Genomic DNA, 17,781 nt, shown 5'->3' with positions numbered 1-17,781 from the left:
CATCTAAATGAATTTAAATATAGTATTTCCACTTTTTTTTTACTGTGAACTCAACTTCGCGTGGGTTTGCTTTTTCTCTTCTGGTGCAAAAAAACCCATTTAGGTGGCTTTGAAATGCGATCGTACTTTCTGTAGCAATTTTATACTAGTTGCATTAAAAAATTGAACTAAAAAGTTCTTTAAAGACTGTTTTTTCTCAATTATTTGAGTCTTTCAATTATTCGTCAGCATCACAGCTGGCTATACTGATTTGATGTAGCTGACAGTTGTGTTTTGTTCTACGAGTGGCATTTTATACAGTAGACGTTTGCGTTTTTTATTTGTATATTTTGAACAGCAGACAGTTCTACTTTATTTTTCAATTATTTTATCAACTAAAGACAGTTTTAGTTAGTTTGTTAGTTTATGCGAGCCAATTGTAGCGTTATATCTCGAAGTATATTATAGCCCTTTAGTTTTTTAACAGTTGCTATTATGAAGTTATAATTATACATATTTTGAATCTCTTTATGCCAACTTGGGGGAGTGAACTTTAAATGAAACGGTCATTTAAAAAATAACCAATGCAATTTGAAACTTTATGTTGTGTGAGCGATCATTAAAACTAGACGGCTGATTTTCTTAGTCTGATTTTGTTATTTCATTAAAATTGTTATTATTTTATTGTTTTTTAAAACTGATTTTGATGATTTATTTTTAAAACTTTATTATCTTAACTATTTTTTTTCTAAAAACTATCAACATTTTTTCACTTAATTAAAACTGGACGTTCGAATTTTATATTTTTATTCGCTACTTTTTCTGCCCCACTTACGACGATGAAATTTTCTGAAGCTAACCCCGATCTGTACTCTGTGCTTGGGGTGGAGAGGGGAGCGACTGAAGACGAGATCAGAAAGGCGTACAAGAGACTGGCCTTGAAGTACCACCCGGACAGACAGAAATCAGAAGAGGCCGCGGATGACGAAGCGAATCAGACTACTGTCAAATTTCACCAGGTATAAATTTAAAAAAGGCCGCAAAACATGTCAATTACTTAACTTTTTTACCCTTGCAAAATATTTTTCTCGCATTTATCAGAGAGCTCAAGATTACTTGATAGACCCCCGGGTTGACCAAAAATGCTAATCAATTCCCTAAGTACAGAAAATTGCATTAAAAGTCTATGATTAGTATTTTTCATACATGGAAATTGTATGACTAGCATTTTTCCATATATGGAATTTGTATGACTAGCAATTTTTCATATATGGGAATTGTGAAATTAAAACTTTTTCATACATGAAAATTTAATGATTTTATTTTTAAACATTTATAAATCCAGCAAAATGAGGCAAAAATTATTTTAATTCTCGTCCCATACGACGAGCAGTCTCTGAACAGAGAATACAAAACAGAGAAAAAATGTTTTCTCACAGTAAATTCTCCTCACTTGCTTTCCGTACCATTTTTTCTCATACCATTTTTTTCTTTTTTTTTTTAATAAAGAGACACCAATTTCGATACCAAAACAACAATAAAACAACTTTAGAAGTCGGTTAAACTCATTTTGCAAATAGTATGAAAATTGTATGATTAGCATTTCCCCATCGACTAAGTGTATGAAATTGTATGAGTAGCATTTTCGGTCTATGGAGGTCAACCCAACCCGGGCCTTTAGAAATGTAAAATTGTGTCAGTTGATTTCGGTTTATAGTTTATTACAGATGTCAAATTTAAATGCTTATTACAATCGAGGTTTTTCTTCCAATGTGGCATGTATCATAAAAAAGCTTGGAATTTTGAGTTTGGATTATGTGAATATGCCTGAAATATGAAAAAAGGCAGAATGTATTCGACAAACGCTATAATTGAAATATAATTGAAATCAGGATTTATGAAAAAAAACACAATGGCCTGTGAGCAATATCAATGAAAACTGAACAAAATAAACAGTTAGACAACTCGTATCAGTGCGACAATTTGAATAATCTCGATTTGAAAAAAAAAATGAAACTAAAAAAAAATTTAAGTATCAAGATAAATTGATATATTTAGCATATAGGAACGTATAGATGAAAATAACTAGCATACCTTAATTCAATTGTGAACAATAACTGGAAGGAATTGATTCGCCGCTTATGTGTTATTAGCGCGAAACATACAGCAAGATTAATTATCCCAAATCGGCAATTTTTACACTCTCATAACTTTTCAAAAATGAAAACTTCCTTTAAAATTTGAGCTCAAGAACACCAAATTAGTTTTCAACTGAGAAAAAATTTCGTCATAAATGACTAGTTAAAAATCAAATTCTTTCTGGAGACAAAAACTACCAGAGCACAAATAATTCGTCATTTTCTTCGAAAATCGAGACAACAAGGCTGCTCACATCAGGGCGAAAACCTGAGGGGTTCGACTGCAAGGGCGGATCTAAGATTTTTTCGAGGAGATAGATTTTCAAAAAATCTAGAAAAATATTAAGGCTAGCAGGCCTAAATTGGATGTCATAAAATAATACCAGAGGAGGGACCATTTGATTGGAGAGAGGGCCAAATCTGGGAGGGAGGGGCGTCTGAACCCCCGCCCCTCATTAATCTGCCCCTGTCTGACTGCCCTTTAAAATCGATGACTTTCGAAAAAAGTGTGGATATAGATGATCGGGGTAATTTTTTCAGACCTATTTAGGTAATCAAAATAATAGTTTTAACAAATAACAAGACTACACGTATATCAGGGCAAATCCTGAATGTTCTGTTTGCCCATTAATGTATTTTGAACAGTTTTCAGGGAATTAAATATTGAAAACGATCTTTTTGGGACTGTAAGTAGCAAACATTAAATTTCAAAATTAAAGATTGTAGTGCAGAATAACTTGTCGCGCATAAACAATTCCCGTTACGCATTCAGCATCTTATTAAAATTTAACAGTGCGCTTGAAGTAGTCCATAACATAGCGAAATTTGCAAATTTCAATCCGAAGAGGTTTATAAAAATTAATTGGAGGTAATATATCTTTTTCGGTTTGAACTCAGGAGGCAATATATTCAATGAATTATAAACTTTTTTCCTTAAAACTACAATTTCGATTGCCGAAATTTGACTGAACAATAAAAAAGTGCTCCAGACAGCACTTTATTTCAGATGGCGTTAAAAATTTCCGTCAAAACGCTTATTTAAAAGTCTATATTTGACTCGTTTCTGTACAAAACAGTCCAATACAAAACAGTCCGAAAAACAGTCCCAAGTAACAATTCAGTCCCAAGTAACGAAAAACAGTCCTAAGCCGGTAGGCCGAGAATTTTCCTTTGTTCAAAAAATATAAAGAATAAAATAGTGACCACCGCAGTCGCACCAATGTGTTGCTAGCTTGCAAACAGAGGGTAGGACTTAATACAAAATTTATAGCCGGTTATCGCCGCAAAGCGGCGACGCGCGCCCACCGGCGACCTTAAACCGGACTGTTTTATTTTGGACTGTTTTGTATGGGACTGCTTTGTACCATAAACATAAATTTTCCGCGTTTTTTCTTCGAAAGTGGGATTATTAATTCTGTCATTCTGTTCAACAGTTGGAACTATAAATGTTTTTTTTTGCGACTATTGGACTATTTTTTGCAACGCAATTGATGCAAATATCTGTTTTTTGTTTTCAAATGTAGGTGTCGCAGGCTTACGCTATTCTGTCTGACAGGCAAAAGAAGTCTCTTTATGACTCATCGCTTGACCGGGAGAGAGCTCAGAGGCGTTATTCCACTAACAGTAAGTGTAGTCGCACCATTTTTTCTCCTGATTTTCAAGTTTTCTGCTTTTTACTATTCCAGCTCAGTCAATCAATTAATTACAGTTTAATTCTAAGAATATCTCCAGTAAGGTTTAGATTTACGAAGCATTTCTAACAGAATGCAGTGTTGTATTTAAGAATTATGGGTAAGAGTGTCACATCTTTTGTTTTTTTAATTAAAAGAAACTTTATTTACGGAGTGTGAGAATTACATTTTAGTCACTTTTTTTTCGAAAACCTTGAAGACAGTTATTAGTGCTTTTTTTGTTGTAAAAAAGTAAAATAATCATTTAACTGGATGATCTAAAATAGGGCGAGTTCTCAGAGTCGCGATTAAATCAAGATTTGAAGCTAAAGTTCGGAAAAATTTCATTTCTCGTTATGAGCTGAAAAATGTTTGAAAAATGGATGCCATGAAAAAATATTATTTATTTGTTAAATAAATTTTAGCCTCGTATTCTGCCGGAATTCAAGCACAATTCTTTGCAACTCCAATCGACCCAATGGAGATATACAGAAGAGTTTTTAGTAGTTATTACAGACAGAAACCTACAAGAGTTAACTCACAAAACTACCCTCATCCAGTTTATCAATCTCCGAGTCCCAAGGAGCCAAAATCGAGTTCAACTTCAAAACCAGCAAGGAACAAAATTATGCCGAGCAAAGAGTTAAACATTATGTTGACACTTGAAGAACTTTACCATGGATGTACCAAACTATTATCACTTAGTCGAGTAAGGCTGAAAGAAGAGAAACTTACGCTGGAGGAGGAAACGTTCGACTTGGAGGCAGGGTTTTGACATTGATAGTTAAAATCATTAAAAGCTTATTTCAATAAGCAATCACGAAGTTTTGCTGATTTTTGCTTTTTTGGAATTTTGTACTTTTCCGACTAAGAAAAGGATCTAAGGTTGTGATTCGATAGATTTTAAGAATTTTGAAAAAAAAAAATTTGTGATAGTTAGAAAAAAAATGCGTAACTTCAAAAAATATCACTTTCAAATACTTTTTTTCATATTTTTTGCAATGATTTTGGTTTCGGAATATTTTTGTTATGTGTGCTCTGTACCTGACTGTTCAAGCTAGTTTTCAGCTTCAAATTGTTTTCATGTATCGCAAACAAGAAATGAACTCAAAAATGCAATTAAACAATTCCGACCGCCGTTTTTGCGAATAGCGTGTCAAATCCCTGATTGGAGGTCGAAGTGTTGCCGGGATGGAAGGGCGGAACCCAGTTGACCTACGAGGGCTGTGGAGACGAAGACCACAAACATCTGCCAGGAGATCTAGTGGTGACTGTGGTCGAACTAAAGCATGATCTGTTTCGAAGAGTGGGGAATGATTTGGTATTTGTCAAACTGATATCACTCAGAGAGGTAGGTGACAGTTTTTTAGTTTCTATTTCATTTTACTGGGGAATCAAAATTTGAACAGTTAGAGTTCTTGAACTTGCAAAATGGAAAAAGGTCAAATACCTGGGCAACTACCGTTGGTTGAAAAACAAACCACTAAACTGCCAAACAACAGGCAAAAAACCTATTAGCAGGACGGATGTATCAGTTTAAAATGTTTTTCAAAAACATGTTGCGGCCGTACGAATCTTATGTTCAAACCGCAAACAACCTTAAATTTTTCGCTAACAATAGTAAAATCCGAATTAGAATCCAAGTTTTTTTGCTCAAATTAACAGTTATAATAGAAAATAATAGATTGGTTGCAAAATAACTTAATTCGAATCTAAATCTCGAAGTGTGCTCGAAAAACGAATTCGATTTCAGCTTTACTCAGTTAAAAACTTATGAGTTTATGAATCGACCAACAGGCCTAAAAAGTAATAGGGAAACGGATACGATTGACAGACTGAACGGAAGCATATCATGTCCTGAAATCGATTTAAAAAATAATGAAGTAAGACGAAAAGGAATATGGAAACTACAAATTTAACAAAACAATTTTATGAAAAAATTGCTGTTAACAGAATTAGAACACTCATCAATATGCTTATTTCTTGAGAAGTTTTGTTTATAAGAATTGATGTAGACCTGAATGAATAGCAATTAAAAGGCTATCTGCACAAATTTATACATTGCATGATATCAATTCCCCGAAAAAATTACCTTAACTGAAAAAAAAATTCGAAAAGTTGAAGTTGTGGGGTCATTATAAAAGAACTAGAAAGAATAGTGAAACTCTTCCTTATACTCTTTTTAGACCAAAAGCGAAGAATGATTTCAGAGACAACATTTGACAGGGACTAATGTCTTTTGATGTTCTATTGGGGAAAAATTATTACATAAATAGAACAAGAGAAAAATGTATGTACCTACACTAGAAAACGAATATATTAATTGCTATTATAAGCGGTAATAGGCACAAAAATGAGCGTAAGGGATGATAATTTACCTTAAAAACTCTTTTTTTTTTTCAATTATTTTTTGAAAACACTAACATTCAATGGCACAAGCTACGTCACATCCACCAAAGGGCAGTTGGAACACTCGAGGCTGCACAATCTTTTTTTTTCATTTATGTTCTACTGAGTGTCAGGTTTTGTCTTTAAAAAAATGAGCTGATTTGCTTCATTGTGATTAGCTTGCTGCGTTTTTCATCCCCATTTTTTTTTGTAATGCTTGCGGATTTTTTATTCTCTTTGCACCAAGCTACAGCATAATTTTTTTTCCTTCAAAGTCGGCTAATGAACGCTATTGTTCCCAAGGTCAGATCTTTGTAAAGCTAGCATGCGGGTAGCTAGGCGATTCCAAACATATGCTCTCTTTTACTAACTCCCTACCCCATCCTCTCATTTGAAACAAATTTTCGAAAAAAGTGTTTCAGCATTTTCATAAAGCATTGAACTTTGTGTACTGAACAAGCTACCAACTGTGAACAAATTTTTTCTCCATATTTTACATTGAACCAAAGCTCTTGGAACTATAGCAAGACTGCTCGTACATCAGGGCAAAGCCCTGAAAAATCAAAGTATCGTTTAATTCAAATCGAATAGCTTTTGGGAAAAAAACTTATACTTTTTGACTATATCGGAAAAAGACACGAAATTAATACAACCGATTAGCTAGCCTCAATTCACTTGGGAAAAGTTTTGTTGTGCGGGATAATTCGCCACGCATAAATAATTTGCGTTACGCTCTAAGCTTTATGAATAAACTTTTCAAAGCGTGCATAATTTAGCCCAGAACATAGCCAATTTGGCAATTTTTAAACACCCAGAACTTTACAAAAAGTAAGCGGAGGTAAAATATGTTTTATGTAGTTTCTAATAAAAAATTTATACCCCATTAAAAATATCAAATTTCTGAGATCAAACTCTTAAAAAAAGAGATTTTACCTCCGGTTATTTTTTGTAAAGTTCTGGTGGTTTGAAAATAGCTAAATTGACCATGTTCTGAACTCACTTATGCACGCTTTGAAAAGTTTTTTCAGAATGTAAGAACGTAACGCGAATTATTTATGCGTGGCAAATTATCCCACACAACAAAATCTTTCCCAATTGAATTGAGGCTAGCTAATCTGTCGGATTAATTTCGTGTCACACTTTGATATGGTTCAAAATTTATATTTTTCCCCAAAAACGATTTGATATGAATTAAGGGACAGTCGGAACATTCGGGGCTTTGCCCTGATATATGAGCAGTCTTGTTATGGTTACAGGAGCTTTGTTTCAACGAAAAATATAGAGAATAAATTTGATCACAGTTGGTAGCTTGTTCACTGCACAAAGTTTCAATGCTTTATGAAAATGCTGAAACACTGTTTTAGAAATTGCATATCAAATGAGGGGATGGGGTGGGGAGATAGTGTTAGAGAGCATTAGTTTGGAATAGCATAGCAGCTATTAGCATGCTAACTTTTGTAAGTATCTGACATTGGGAACAATAGCGTTCATAAGCTGACTTTGAAGAAATAAATATATGCTGTAGCTTGGTGCAAAGAGATTAAAAAGGCCAGAAGCTTTACAAAAAAAAATAAGTTTGAACTCAGAAAGTCGATGTCTTCAATGGGGTATAAAAGTTTTTTGTTGAAAACTATTGTTTCTATCGCACAAAAATCAATAGCACAAAAATCAAGTATAAAAACAGGAAGTTTGAAATGCAACGAGGTAAGTGGAAATGAGCCTAAACACATTTCGTGTTCCTACCTAGCCATGTAAAACAACTACTGATTTAGAAATTGATGCTTATGCGAAGATGGGGGGGGGGTGTTTGGGTCTGTGTGCATTTTGAAAGCATTTGTTTAAGGAGCATCAAGTTAAGGCAAAATCATGTATTTTTATCCTTTTCGGAGAGCTTGTAATTTCGATTAAATTTTGCACCCACCAGGTGGTAATTGCTAACACTGACTAGTTATTGAATCATTGTTGGCTCCACCGATTTTCCGCCTATTCCATTTTTCTGTGTTTCTAAATTTTGTCCACGAAGTCCATTTGTCATGAAAATTGCCATATGGTTGCTTTACGCAATAACAAACTCATTTTTTCCTCGTGTACAACTTCGCAAAACAAATGATTAGACTGTAAATTAGAGTCTATGTACAAAAAGTGGCTGAGGGAGGGAAACGGCAGAAAGCCAGGCTGTTTTTCAAGGATTTAGTTTGGTTATAATTTATCAGAGTTATTATGCCTTGGCAGTGTTTGAGTCTAAGTTTCACATGGGAACAGCTGTTCGTGCTCGTTGAGGAACACATCTAAGTTGGAAGGAGTCGAGAGTCCCTTGGGCAGGATGTCGTCCGCAAAGAAGCCCACCAGACCCATGAGGGTCATTATCGGAAACATCACCACTCCCTGTATAACACATACACAAAAATAAATTACATCAGGGCTCTTTTTCCTTTTCCCCCACCTCATACGAGCTTCAAATTTTTAGTGGAACGAGTGGTTTTACGAGGTTGAGTATGAAGACCAAATATGTTTGTCGTGCGTGGCCTTATTAGTCTGTAAATTTTCATAACAATCGGGCAATGTGGTCAACAATTTTACTTGTAAAAACTTGCAGGTGGGGGTGAAAAGGAAAAAGAACCTACATCAGTTTTCATGGTGCATCTACAAACATCTACGATAAGGTGAACATCCGATAACATGACTTGCCATACATTTTGAGCATTTGGGAGGGGGGCTATACAGCCTCGGGTGAAACAGGTCAAATAATTTGTTTCGAATATGAAGAGCGAAACAGTGTCGACTGATGCAAGAATAACTACAATTGAATCTGCTTCCCTATTCAATTTTAACCAAATGAACTGACCCGGGTTCTTTTCATTTACCCCCTACACACTTCATATTTTTCATTTTTATAGTTGATTTTCTTGTAATAACGGCTAAATGCGTGATGTTACAATGTAAGGTATGATGAGCATATTTGTTCACAGCTGTGGGTTTGTTGACCATGCAAATTTTCATTGCATTTTGACTTGGTCAAAATAGTTTTTTAAACTTGAAAATCAATGATGGCGGAAGTGGAAAAGAGCCGGCAATTACTAATATTCCGAGTTGATCAGATCCCTTCTCAGGTCGATGAAACTGTGTGAGTTTTGCTTTAGAATGATTGCTTTTCTTAATTGTCGAAATTGGCATCCCTCGTTATTAATTTCTTATTAAAATTAGCACAAACAACAGATTATTTGGCATGTCAGCTGTTTTTGGTAACAATGACAAAAAAACGTGACTTTCGAGAAAGTTATCGACTTTAGAATCCCAAATATGCGAATCATTTTTTAATTTGATACGGTTCCAGCGAGAACATCCTCGGCTCCCTTCGGAGCGAGAACAGGCAGGAGCTTAACGGTCTCTCCGGTGCGTGTCGTTACAGTTGCGGAATGTGAAAATCCATCTTTGCCTTAACTCATGGAGTTGTTTTGTGCTTAATGGTAGTCACCTCTAGGGCTTCGCACATCTCTTATCCAGACTACGACACCTGTTTTAAAAGTAGCGTTTGAGATTGAGTGCCACTTAACACGTTTGCTTACAGTACGAACAGAATTTTTCAATCAAGGAGCCGAAATTGCGTTAGCTTAACTCTGCGCGCGAGCATAACGTTTTCGATGATAGAATAACTCCTCAAGGAAATCGAAGGAACGCTGGTACCTTACATTGCAGGCGGATTGAACTTCCAAGTGATGATTTTGTGCGCTAAAGAAATAGAGGCGTTTCCATTCAACGTCTTAACACACAAGACTAACTCCTTCTCAGCTCCAAGCAAGTTAGTCACGTTGTCTGACCAAATAATCGAGGTTGTACCACGTCTAGCGACAAATTATGAACTTGCATTCATGGTGCATCAACTTGTATCCATGGAAGGCACCAGTTCTATGTGGACGGCTCTAGTAGTCATGCAAGTAAATGAAAAGCACCATCGCTTTTCTGTGGACTGCAATGTAAAAGGGACTAAAGTAATCAATGCCACAATTAGTGAACGGTGGTCGGCGATAACCAAGGCGTTCTTTTTGAGGAAGTTACGAAATCAACGGTTTTTGTTAACGCTGGCGACAATCAACGCAATGAGTTTCTATTGTTTGCAGCAGAGATCGAAAGTTTGTTAGCACATACTTCATTTGAATCAAAACTCCTAAATATCAACGTACTGGTGCTGATAACGCTTATGAAAATCACTCAGAAGAACTTTTTAAAAAGAATGTTGTCCATCTAGGATGATCTGTTGGTGCCGTGAATAGTCTCTTTGAGAAAGCCGATGCGACCAGTTGACCAGATATGACCAATAAAGCTGGAAATTGGTGAGTATGTAGCGATACGACTAGGGTTTTTCACAAATTTACCATTCATCAAGATTTTGAGTTCCATTGAAAAGGATTCGTTTTGAGAAAGCAAATTAGGTTTTCATTTTGCAATGTCCAGCTCTGACGGATTCGTAACTTCAAGTTTCATTGTCTCATTTAAAATGAAGCACGAAAGCAATCGTTCTGGGCTCTTTTCCAGCTCCCCCCCCCCTTTCATTTTTTCTGAAATTCATTACATGAAAGTCTTTTAAAAACAATCTTTAGTGTTGTAAACTGCATTAAAACGTGTCAGCGTGAACAGCTGAACAAATTTTCACAAAATTTCTAACATGAAAATTGCCGTGTGAACAATTTTTGAGCATCTCTTTTTGTAATTTAACAAAGGGGGGGGGGGAACTGGAAAAGAGCCTCGTTCTGAATCAAAACTCACACAAAACGCCAACATGAGTGAGGATCCGATCAATTCAGAATCATGTGTTATATTCTCCTATTCTCGAAGCTGGAGAGTCGATTCCGGCAGATAAGAAATGTTTTTTTTTCAAGGTTTTGTTCTCTTTTTTTTACCTTTTCGGGGCTATTTTATGCCGTTTTTCTTGCTTGCTTTTGCGAAGCAGCATCGCATCTATGCATAAGTTATGAGAAAAGACAATCGTTGGCTCTTTTTCCTGCAAAATTAGCCGTAATAACGCAAAAATCAACGATGAAAACAGAATTTTGATATGAGGGGGAGGGGGAATAAATGTTGGTTGGTTTTTTCTGATTGTTAAAAAATTGACATGCGGGCTAACTAAGCCATAATAAACATATCTCGTCTCGGCTCTTTTTCCTTCCCCCGCCCCCCTCTCACAAAGAATCAATTTTATGGGCTAAAGAGTGGTTTTACAAGGTTAAATATGAGAATCAAATATGTTTGTCATGGCCTAATTAGTCTGCATGTCAATTTTCATGACAATCGGACAATGTGAACAGTAATTTGAATTTTAAAAAACTTGCAGGTGGGCGCGGGGGGGGGGGGGGGGGAGGAAAGAGCCAGGTCTCCACAATTAGCCTTGTAAAACCACCTTAAAACTGTTGCTCGTGCGAGGTACAGGGGGGGGGGGGTGTCGAAAAAAGGTGTTCGAATGTTGTGACGTCACCTGTATACTGTAACTGATCATATCGAGTGCAACCTTGTTGCGAGTGCTGAATGGGATGAGCTGTTGTGGGTGATCCAGAGGCACCGTTCCTATCGAGAAGTGTCTTCTAATTGCAGTGCGAGAACAATTAACCCGACTCCTGATCAGAAGTGACACTCTTCTCATCATTTTAAGCTCTTTTGGCTCTTTTTATTCTGCTATTTTTGGCCCTTTTTTCTCTGCTATCTTAACTTTAAGCTGTAGACAGTGTTTCTAATAAAATACAGACTTGATTAGCAATTATGGGCTCTTTTTCCTTCCCCCCCCCCCCCCCCCCACCCACCTCACTCAAACATGAATTTTATGGTTTAACGAGGGGTTTTTACGAGTGATTTTACGAGGTTAATTATGAAGAACAAATATGTTTGTCATGGCCTAATTAGTCCGCATGTCAATTTTCATGACAATCGGACAAAGTGATTAGTAATTTCAAATATAAAAATTAGCAGGTGGCAGGGAAAAGGAAAAAGAGCCCAATTATGTTTAAATTATGTTAAGAAGTTCAATTGTCAATAAATAATATAATCGGGCAAAATGGGACAGGAAAAAAATGGACATAAATAATTATTCCTTATCCGGCTGCTTTCCGTTCCTCAGCTCTTTTTCCTCCTCTCCCCCCCCCCCATCTCACACGGACATCAATTTTATGATGTAATAGGTGGTTTTGCTTGTTTACTTACACAGAACAAATATGTTTGTCATGGCTTAACTCGTCCGCATGTCACTTTTCATTACAATCGGCCAATGTGAACAAAATTTAGATTCTTAAGAACTTGCAGGTGGGTGGGCAAAAAGCAAAAAGATACCGATACCGTTCCTCCACTTGAAACTTACTATGTGCTAACACGTTTTCACGCAGGGGCGGATCTAGGATTTTCTCGATGGGGGAGGTTTTTCAAAAAACTTTTGAAATTTTTGTCAACCTTTTTTTGAGAAAAGGCCAAAAACAATTTCTTTCCCCCCCTGCAATTTTTTACATTTAAATTTATTGACGACATAGTCCCATTGTTATGAAAATTTACATACAGACTAATAAGGCCACGACAAACATATTTGGTCTTCATACTCAACCTCGTTAAACCACTCGTTACACTAATATATTGAAGCTCGTGTGAGGTTGGGGGGGGGGGGAAAGAAAGAGCCAAAAGCCGAAATTGGGTATCTCAAAATAGTACAAAACGGGAACCTTCGGGTCGACAGCAGTCAAATCCCTGAGGGGAGGAGGCACAGCCCCCCTCTAAATCCGCTACTGTTTTCAGTTATGAGGTCCTTTTCATAGCAATAAAATGAGAAGTTAGCGGTTACACAAAAAAACTCCTTTTTTTTGTCTCTTGTCCATCCCCTGTCTACTTTTTAGGCTTTTTCCAATTTCCCACACCTCTCGCAAAATTGCAAAACTAGGCTGTTCAAAAATTGTTCACATGGCTTTTTTCATGTAAGAAATGGGCTCTTTTTCCTTTTCCCTCCCACCTGCAAATTTTTACATGTAAATTTGTTGACCACATTTTCCGATTGTTATGAAAATTTACATACAGACTATTAAGGCCACGGCAAACATATTTGGTATTCATACTCAATCTCGTAAAACCACTCGTTAAACTAATAAGTTGAAACTGGCGTGAGGTGGGGGGGGGGGGAAGGAAAAAGAGCCAAAAAATGTTTTTAAAAATCTGTTCACCTGTTCACGCTGACACGTTTTGATGCAGTTTTTCACAAGAAAAGTAATTTTAAATAGACTTTCATGTATTGAGTTTCAGAGCCCTTCTTTTTTATAGTTGTTTTACGTGTTTGATTTCATTGAGACAACGCCAAAATAGTGTTTTAAAAGTGAGATTCAATTATGAAGGGGATTTCGAAAAGATTCGTTATTTAAAGAAAAAAGAGCCTTAAGGTACATCTTTCTTTTATTTTTGAGACAGTTACTAAATTCTGGAACTCAGAATAGATTTTTCTGTAAATTGCAGCACGTGCAAAAAGATTAGTGCTTTCTTTAAATATGTCTATGAAAGGCTAATTATCTCTTTGCCATTAAGTAGCTAACACCTTCAAAATTTCATGACAAGGGGATTCATTGAAAAAAAAAATCGAAACTATAACAAGACTGCTCGTAATCATGCCCTTCACTTTCCCTCCACTTTTCTAGTTTTCTATTCTCGTGCTATTATGGCTGAAAGTGTGAAGTTACGATGTGAAGTATGAAGAAAAATATTGCATCGTAACATGATGCATTTCGCCATAATAACACGTAAAACAACCGGAAAGCAAAAAATTCCATTTTACCTGCTTTATTTTAAAAAAATTTGAATTAAAAATTGGGGAGCGGGGGGGATGGTAGGAAAGACCCAAAATTTTATACTATAAATTTTGGACTGTCAAATTCAAGATTGATTTTTATAGTTTGTTTCACATAGAAAAGAAGACTGCTCGTATCAGGTCAAAATTCTGAACGTTGCAACTGTATTTTTGGCTCTATAGAAAAGTGTTAGTGTTTGCTTTACAAAAATGGATCAAATTTACAAAACCATCACCACTCTCTATATAAAGTACAAAATGCTAAGTATTAAAAAAAACTTGATGCCTCAATTTAGTTTGAACGATTTCTATAATGGATTAAATCTCCTCTGAAGTGTTAATGGTGCGAAATATATCGCGCTGTATTTGTCCCAAATTGGCTTTCTGTAACCCTTCTAAAATTTTTAAAAAACTATCACACGTAAAATTAATTTTTAAATTTGATCTCAGGGCAAATTTTTTTTCAGGAGAAAAAGAACACCGCGAGCAAAACTATTCCGTCACTTTCTTCGAAAGTCGGAACAATAAAATGATCAATTAGCTTGACTCAGTTCATTTTGAAACATTTTTCAGAGCAAGTTAATTCACCACGCGTAAATAGATCGCTTAACGTTTTCAACATCATACTTAGAATCTTCGAAGCCCACGATATTTAGTCTAGAACTAGGCAATATTAGCAATTTTCAAACCCCGAGAACTTGCCCGAAAATGAATGTAGGTAAAGTATTTTATTAAGTTTGGTTTCAGGAAATTGATATTTTTATTGAGGTATGAGTTGATTACAACTCTTATTAAGATTGTCTAAATTAATCTCTTTAAAAAGTTGCCTCAAACTTCATTGCTTTTTCCGAGTCGGAACAAAAATCAAAGTTAGTGGTGTGGTAGAAGAGTCAAAATATCCTTTTTCCGACGTATTCATGTTGAATTTTTGAATAAAGTTTTGAAAAGTTTGAAGAGGTTTAAATTTTGTGATATGGTTGAATAGAAGCGCAAAGAACAACTTGCTGAGTTGCTAATTGTTTTATTGAAGATTAATAAAAATTTATTTGCTGCTAAACATAATAAAAAATAGGATGAAAAGGACAATTTTCCTCCCTTCATATTAACTTACCGTGCAATCTCCTCCCCAAGCAATAAATTTTTCCTAAACTTTGTATACAGTTGGTGTTTTTTGAGGCAAACAAAATCAATTAAATTGAGGTTTTCATTATGTTTTGTTAAATAAATTATTTTATCCTCAAAATTATTTTTTGAATAATTCATATTTTTTCCCAATAATAATTGACAATAATCAATTCATAAAACGAATTTAAAAAATGAATACAAAAAATGAAAAAAAAGTTTTGAAAAAAGAAAGATCATGGCTAAAAACTTATAAATTGCTGTTTTTTGTGCATATGTTTTGCTGCTATTGTTATCTTTTTCTAACATTTTAGCTGCTTTAGAAATGGATGCTTTAAAAAACAACTTTTATACAAATGTTTTTCAGTTAATAAATTATGAACTTCAAAAAATGACTGATTTAACGTCCCGAATAAATATCCGAGCTTAAACAAATTAAATAAAATGAATTCAAAGTTTCTACTCAATCGTGAAACAAAAAATTTATGAAATTTTAATATTTTTACCTTTAAAGTATAGCCGAAGGTCATTGAAAACGCATTTAAATAAAAAAAATTGTTTCTCGTAAAATTTCTTAGGTTGGTAAAAACCAAAAGCTCTATAAGTTTATCAAATTATTAAAGCAAAATTGGACAAAAGTCATCGGAACATTTTTGTTAGCCCTTGCCCTACCCACTGCAAGGCTTTCCTGGTGTACGGAATCATTCATTTGGCGGATTCCGTTTTTTGTTCAGCTGTTTTTGTTGCTGCTACATAACAGATTCAAGGCCCATTTAAAAATAACTTATGTCCCTTTTGTTCTTTTTTAGGTCTTCGCTGCGACCGCTTTCGTCATTCCGACTCTGAGTGGAAGTTCAGTGGAGCTGCACCTTGAAGAAGACGACGAAGTAGTCTCACCGCAAACACAAAAGCGAATCGCTGGTCGAGGGATGCCTCTGTCTAAGCGAGAAAACGAGTTCGGAGATCTGATTGTGTGTTTTGAAGTTGTGTTCCCGGCCAAAATGAGCAAAGACAGGAAACATAAAATAGCTGGGATAATTCTAGAGAATAATCTTAACTCCAACCTAGAAACAGAAATTATTTCCGATGCAAAAACGAAACAAGTTTCCGACCAAAATATGTCACTGGCTTCCGAACAGCCTACAACTTCGGTTTTGGATCAAACTGCAGCAAATGTTGCTGACCAGAACCCGAATACAGTTTCTGATACGAATGCAACAACACCTGGTTTTACTGGTATTAATTCAGTAAATGGTTTGGATACGAGCTCAGCACAACTCGCAGGCCAAAATGATACCGCAGTAATTTTAGAGTTAGAAAATCCGGTTAGTTCAATCCCGATAACGACCGATATTTCAAACCCGTCAACAGTAATAGCAACAACAATTTCTTTGGAGCCGGAAAAAATGTCAATAAATTTAGACCAAGAATCCAGCTCTGATGCAAGCAACCAAAAGAAGTTAGCAGCTGCTGCAAATGAGACGCAATCATTTGCTGCTGGGGAGAACAATATAAAAACTGATCATGAAACAAAACCTGAATTGGTAGTCTGTAATTCCGAGAAAACCGACTAATTTTCTGACTGAAATTTTTTTTTTCAGGATTTCGGCTCCCTCTTTAGTACTCTTATGTAATCACTTTTTGTCTCTGAACGTGAAGAATTTTCCCCTCCCTAATAGACCAAGTGAACAATTATCCCGCAATTAAGTGAAGGCAAACTGATTTAGGGGGAGATTGTTCACTTATGATCAAAAATTTTGTCAACCTTTTTTTTAGGTCGGCCGAATGGATTTTTTGAGCTTTCCCTAAGCACGATTTAGTTTCTGTTTTGGCCAAATTTTCTACGGCGCCGGCAAAAATTAGAAAAAACAGTCCAAAGAAGGCGTTTTTAGGCACTTTTTGGAAAATTTTGACCAAAAAATCCCGTTTTTTCGGCGCGCACTTCCCCCTAAAAGTTAGAATATATTGGCGCCTAAGGCTCTTTTAGAAAAATTTTAGAGTCGGTCGGCCAAAAATGGATTTCTAAAAGTATCAAAGGGGGGACCCTTTGGGTCGGCAGGCGGTCGAATCCCTGAGGGAGGAAGGCGTCCCCCAACACCCCCCCCCCCCACGCCCCCCTAAGTCAGCCCCTGTGCTCAAATATCAACTAAAGCTAATTTGGGAGCGCTCGGTAAAATAACACAATTTTTTGTTATCAAAGCCAACCAATGGTGTTTTTGTTTTAATTTCTTATTGGTAGCGCAAAAATTTTGGCCAAATTTTTTTAATTGATTTTAGAGAGCTTGGAAAATCAAATTGGTCGAAGAAAAATTCGAAAAAAAATTCTGACAAATTATAAAGAAGTTATCCCTGTGAGAAATGATTAGGCTTGTTCCTAGTTATGCATATTTGTATAAAATTGTAAATACTGTGAAACTGAAAGTAACCGGTTTTGTACATTCTAGAAATTTAGCTGTCAATTGTTTGAACTGTGGCAAGGAACACTATATAATTACCAACCAACTTTGTAATTCTTTACAGGTATAGAAACTGCAATAGGTATAAATTTGATGTTTGAATCCTAAAACTTTAGATTGGTTGAAAACACTATACCTTTTTTAATTCAAATTCGACAGAAAGAATTTCAAATTTAACTGTATAAAAATTGGTGCATATACAAAACAGTCCCATACAAAACAGTCCA

The 17,781-nt window shown here is 35.6% G+C and overlaps 1 protein-coding gene across 1 annotated transcript; it reads left to right on the top strand.

The window, feature by feature from the left end:
* The first annotated feature begins 350 nt into the window (after positions 1–350).
* Positions 351–16,680, top strand: LOC134839425 (dnaJ homolog subfamily B member 4-like). The gene is made up of 5 exons (XM_063854966.1): positions 351–998; positions 3,641–3,740; positions 4,213–4,550; positions 4,962–5,138; positions 15,908–16,680. Exons 1-5 carry the CDS (start codon positions 819–821, stop codon positions 16,670–16,672), a joined length of 1,560 nt encoding a protein of 519 aa, XP_063711036.1. The 5' UTR covers positions 351–818; the 3' UTR covers positions 16,673–16,680.
* The last annotated feature ends 1,101 nt before the right edge of the window (positions 16,681–17,781 follow it).

This window comes from Symsagittifera roscoffensis, chromosome 2 (assembly GCF_963678635.1).
Source record: "Symsagittifera roscoffensis chromosome 2, txSymRosc1.1, whole genome shotgun sequence".
Lineage (NCBI taxonomy): Eukaryota > Metazoa > Xenacoelomorpha > Acoela > Convolutidae > Symsagittifera > Symsagittifera roscoffensis.
Note: the sequence above shows the minus strand (reverse complement) of the source record. Positions and strands in the feature narration are given on the sequence as shown.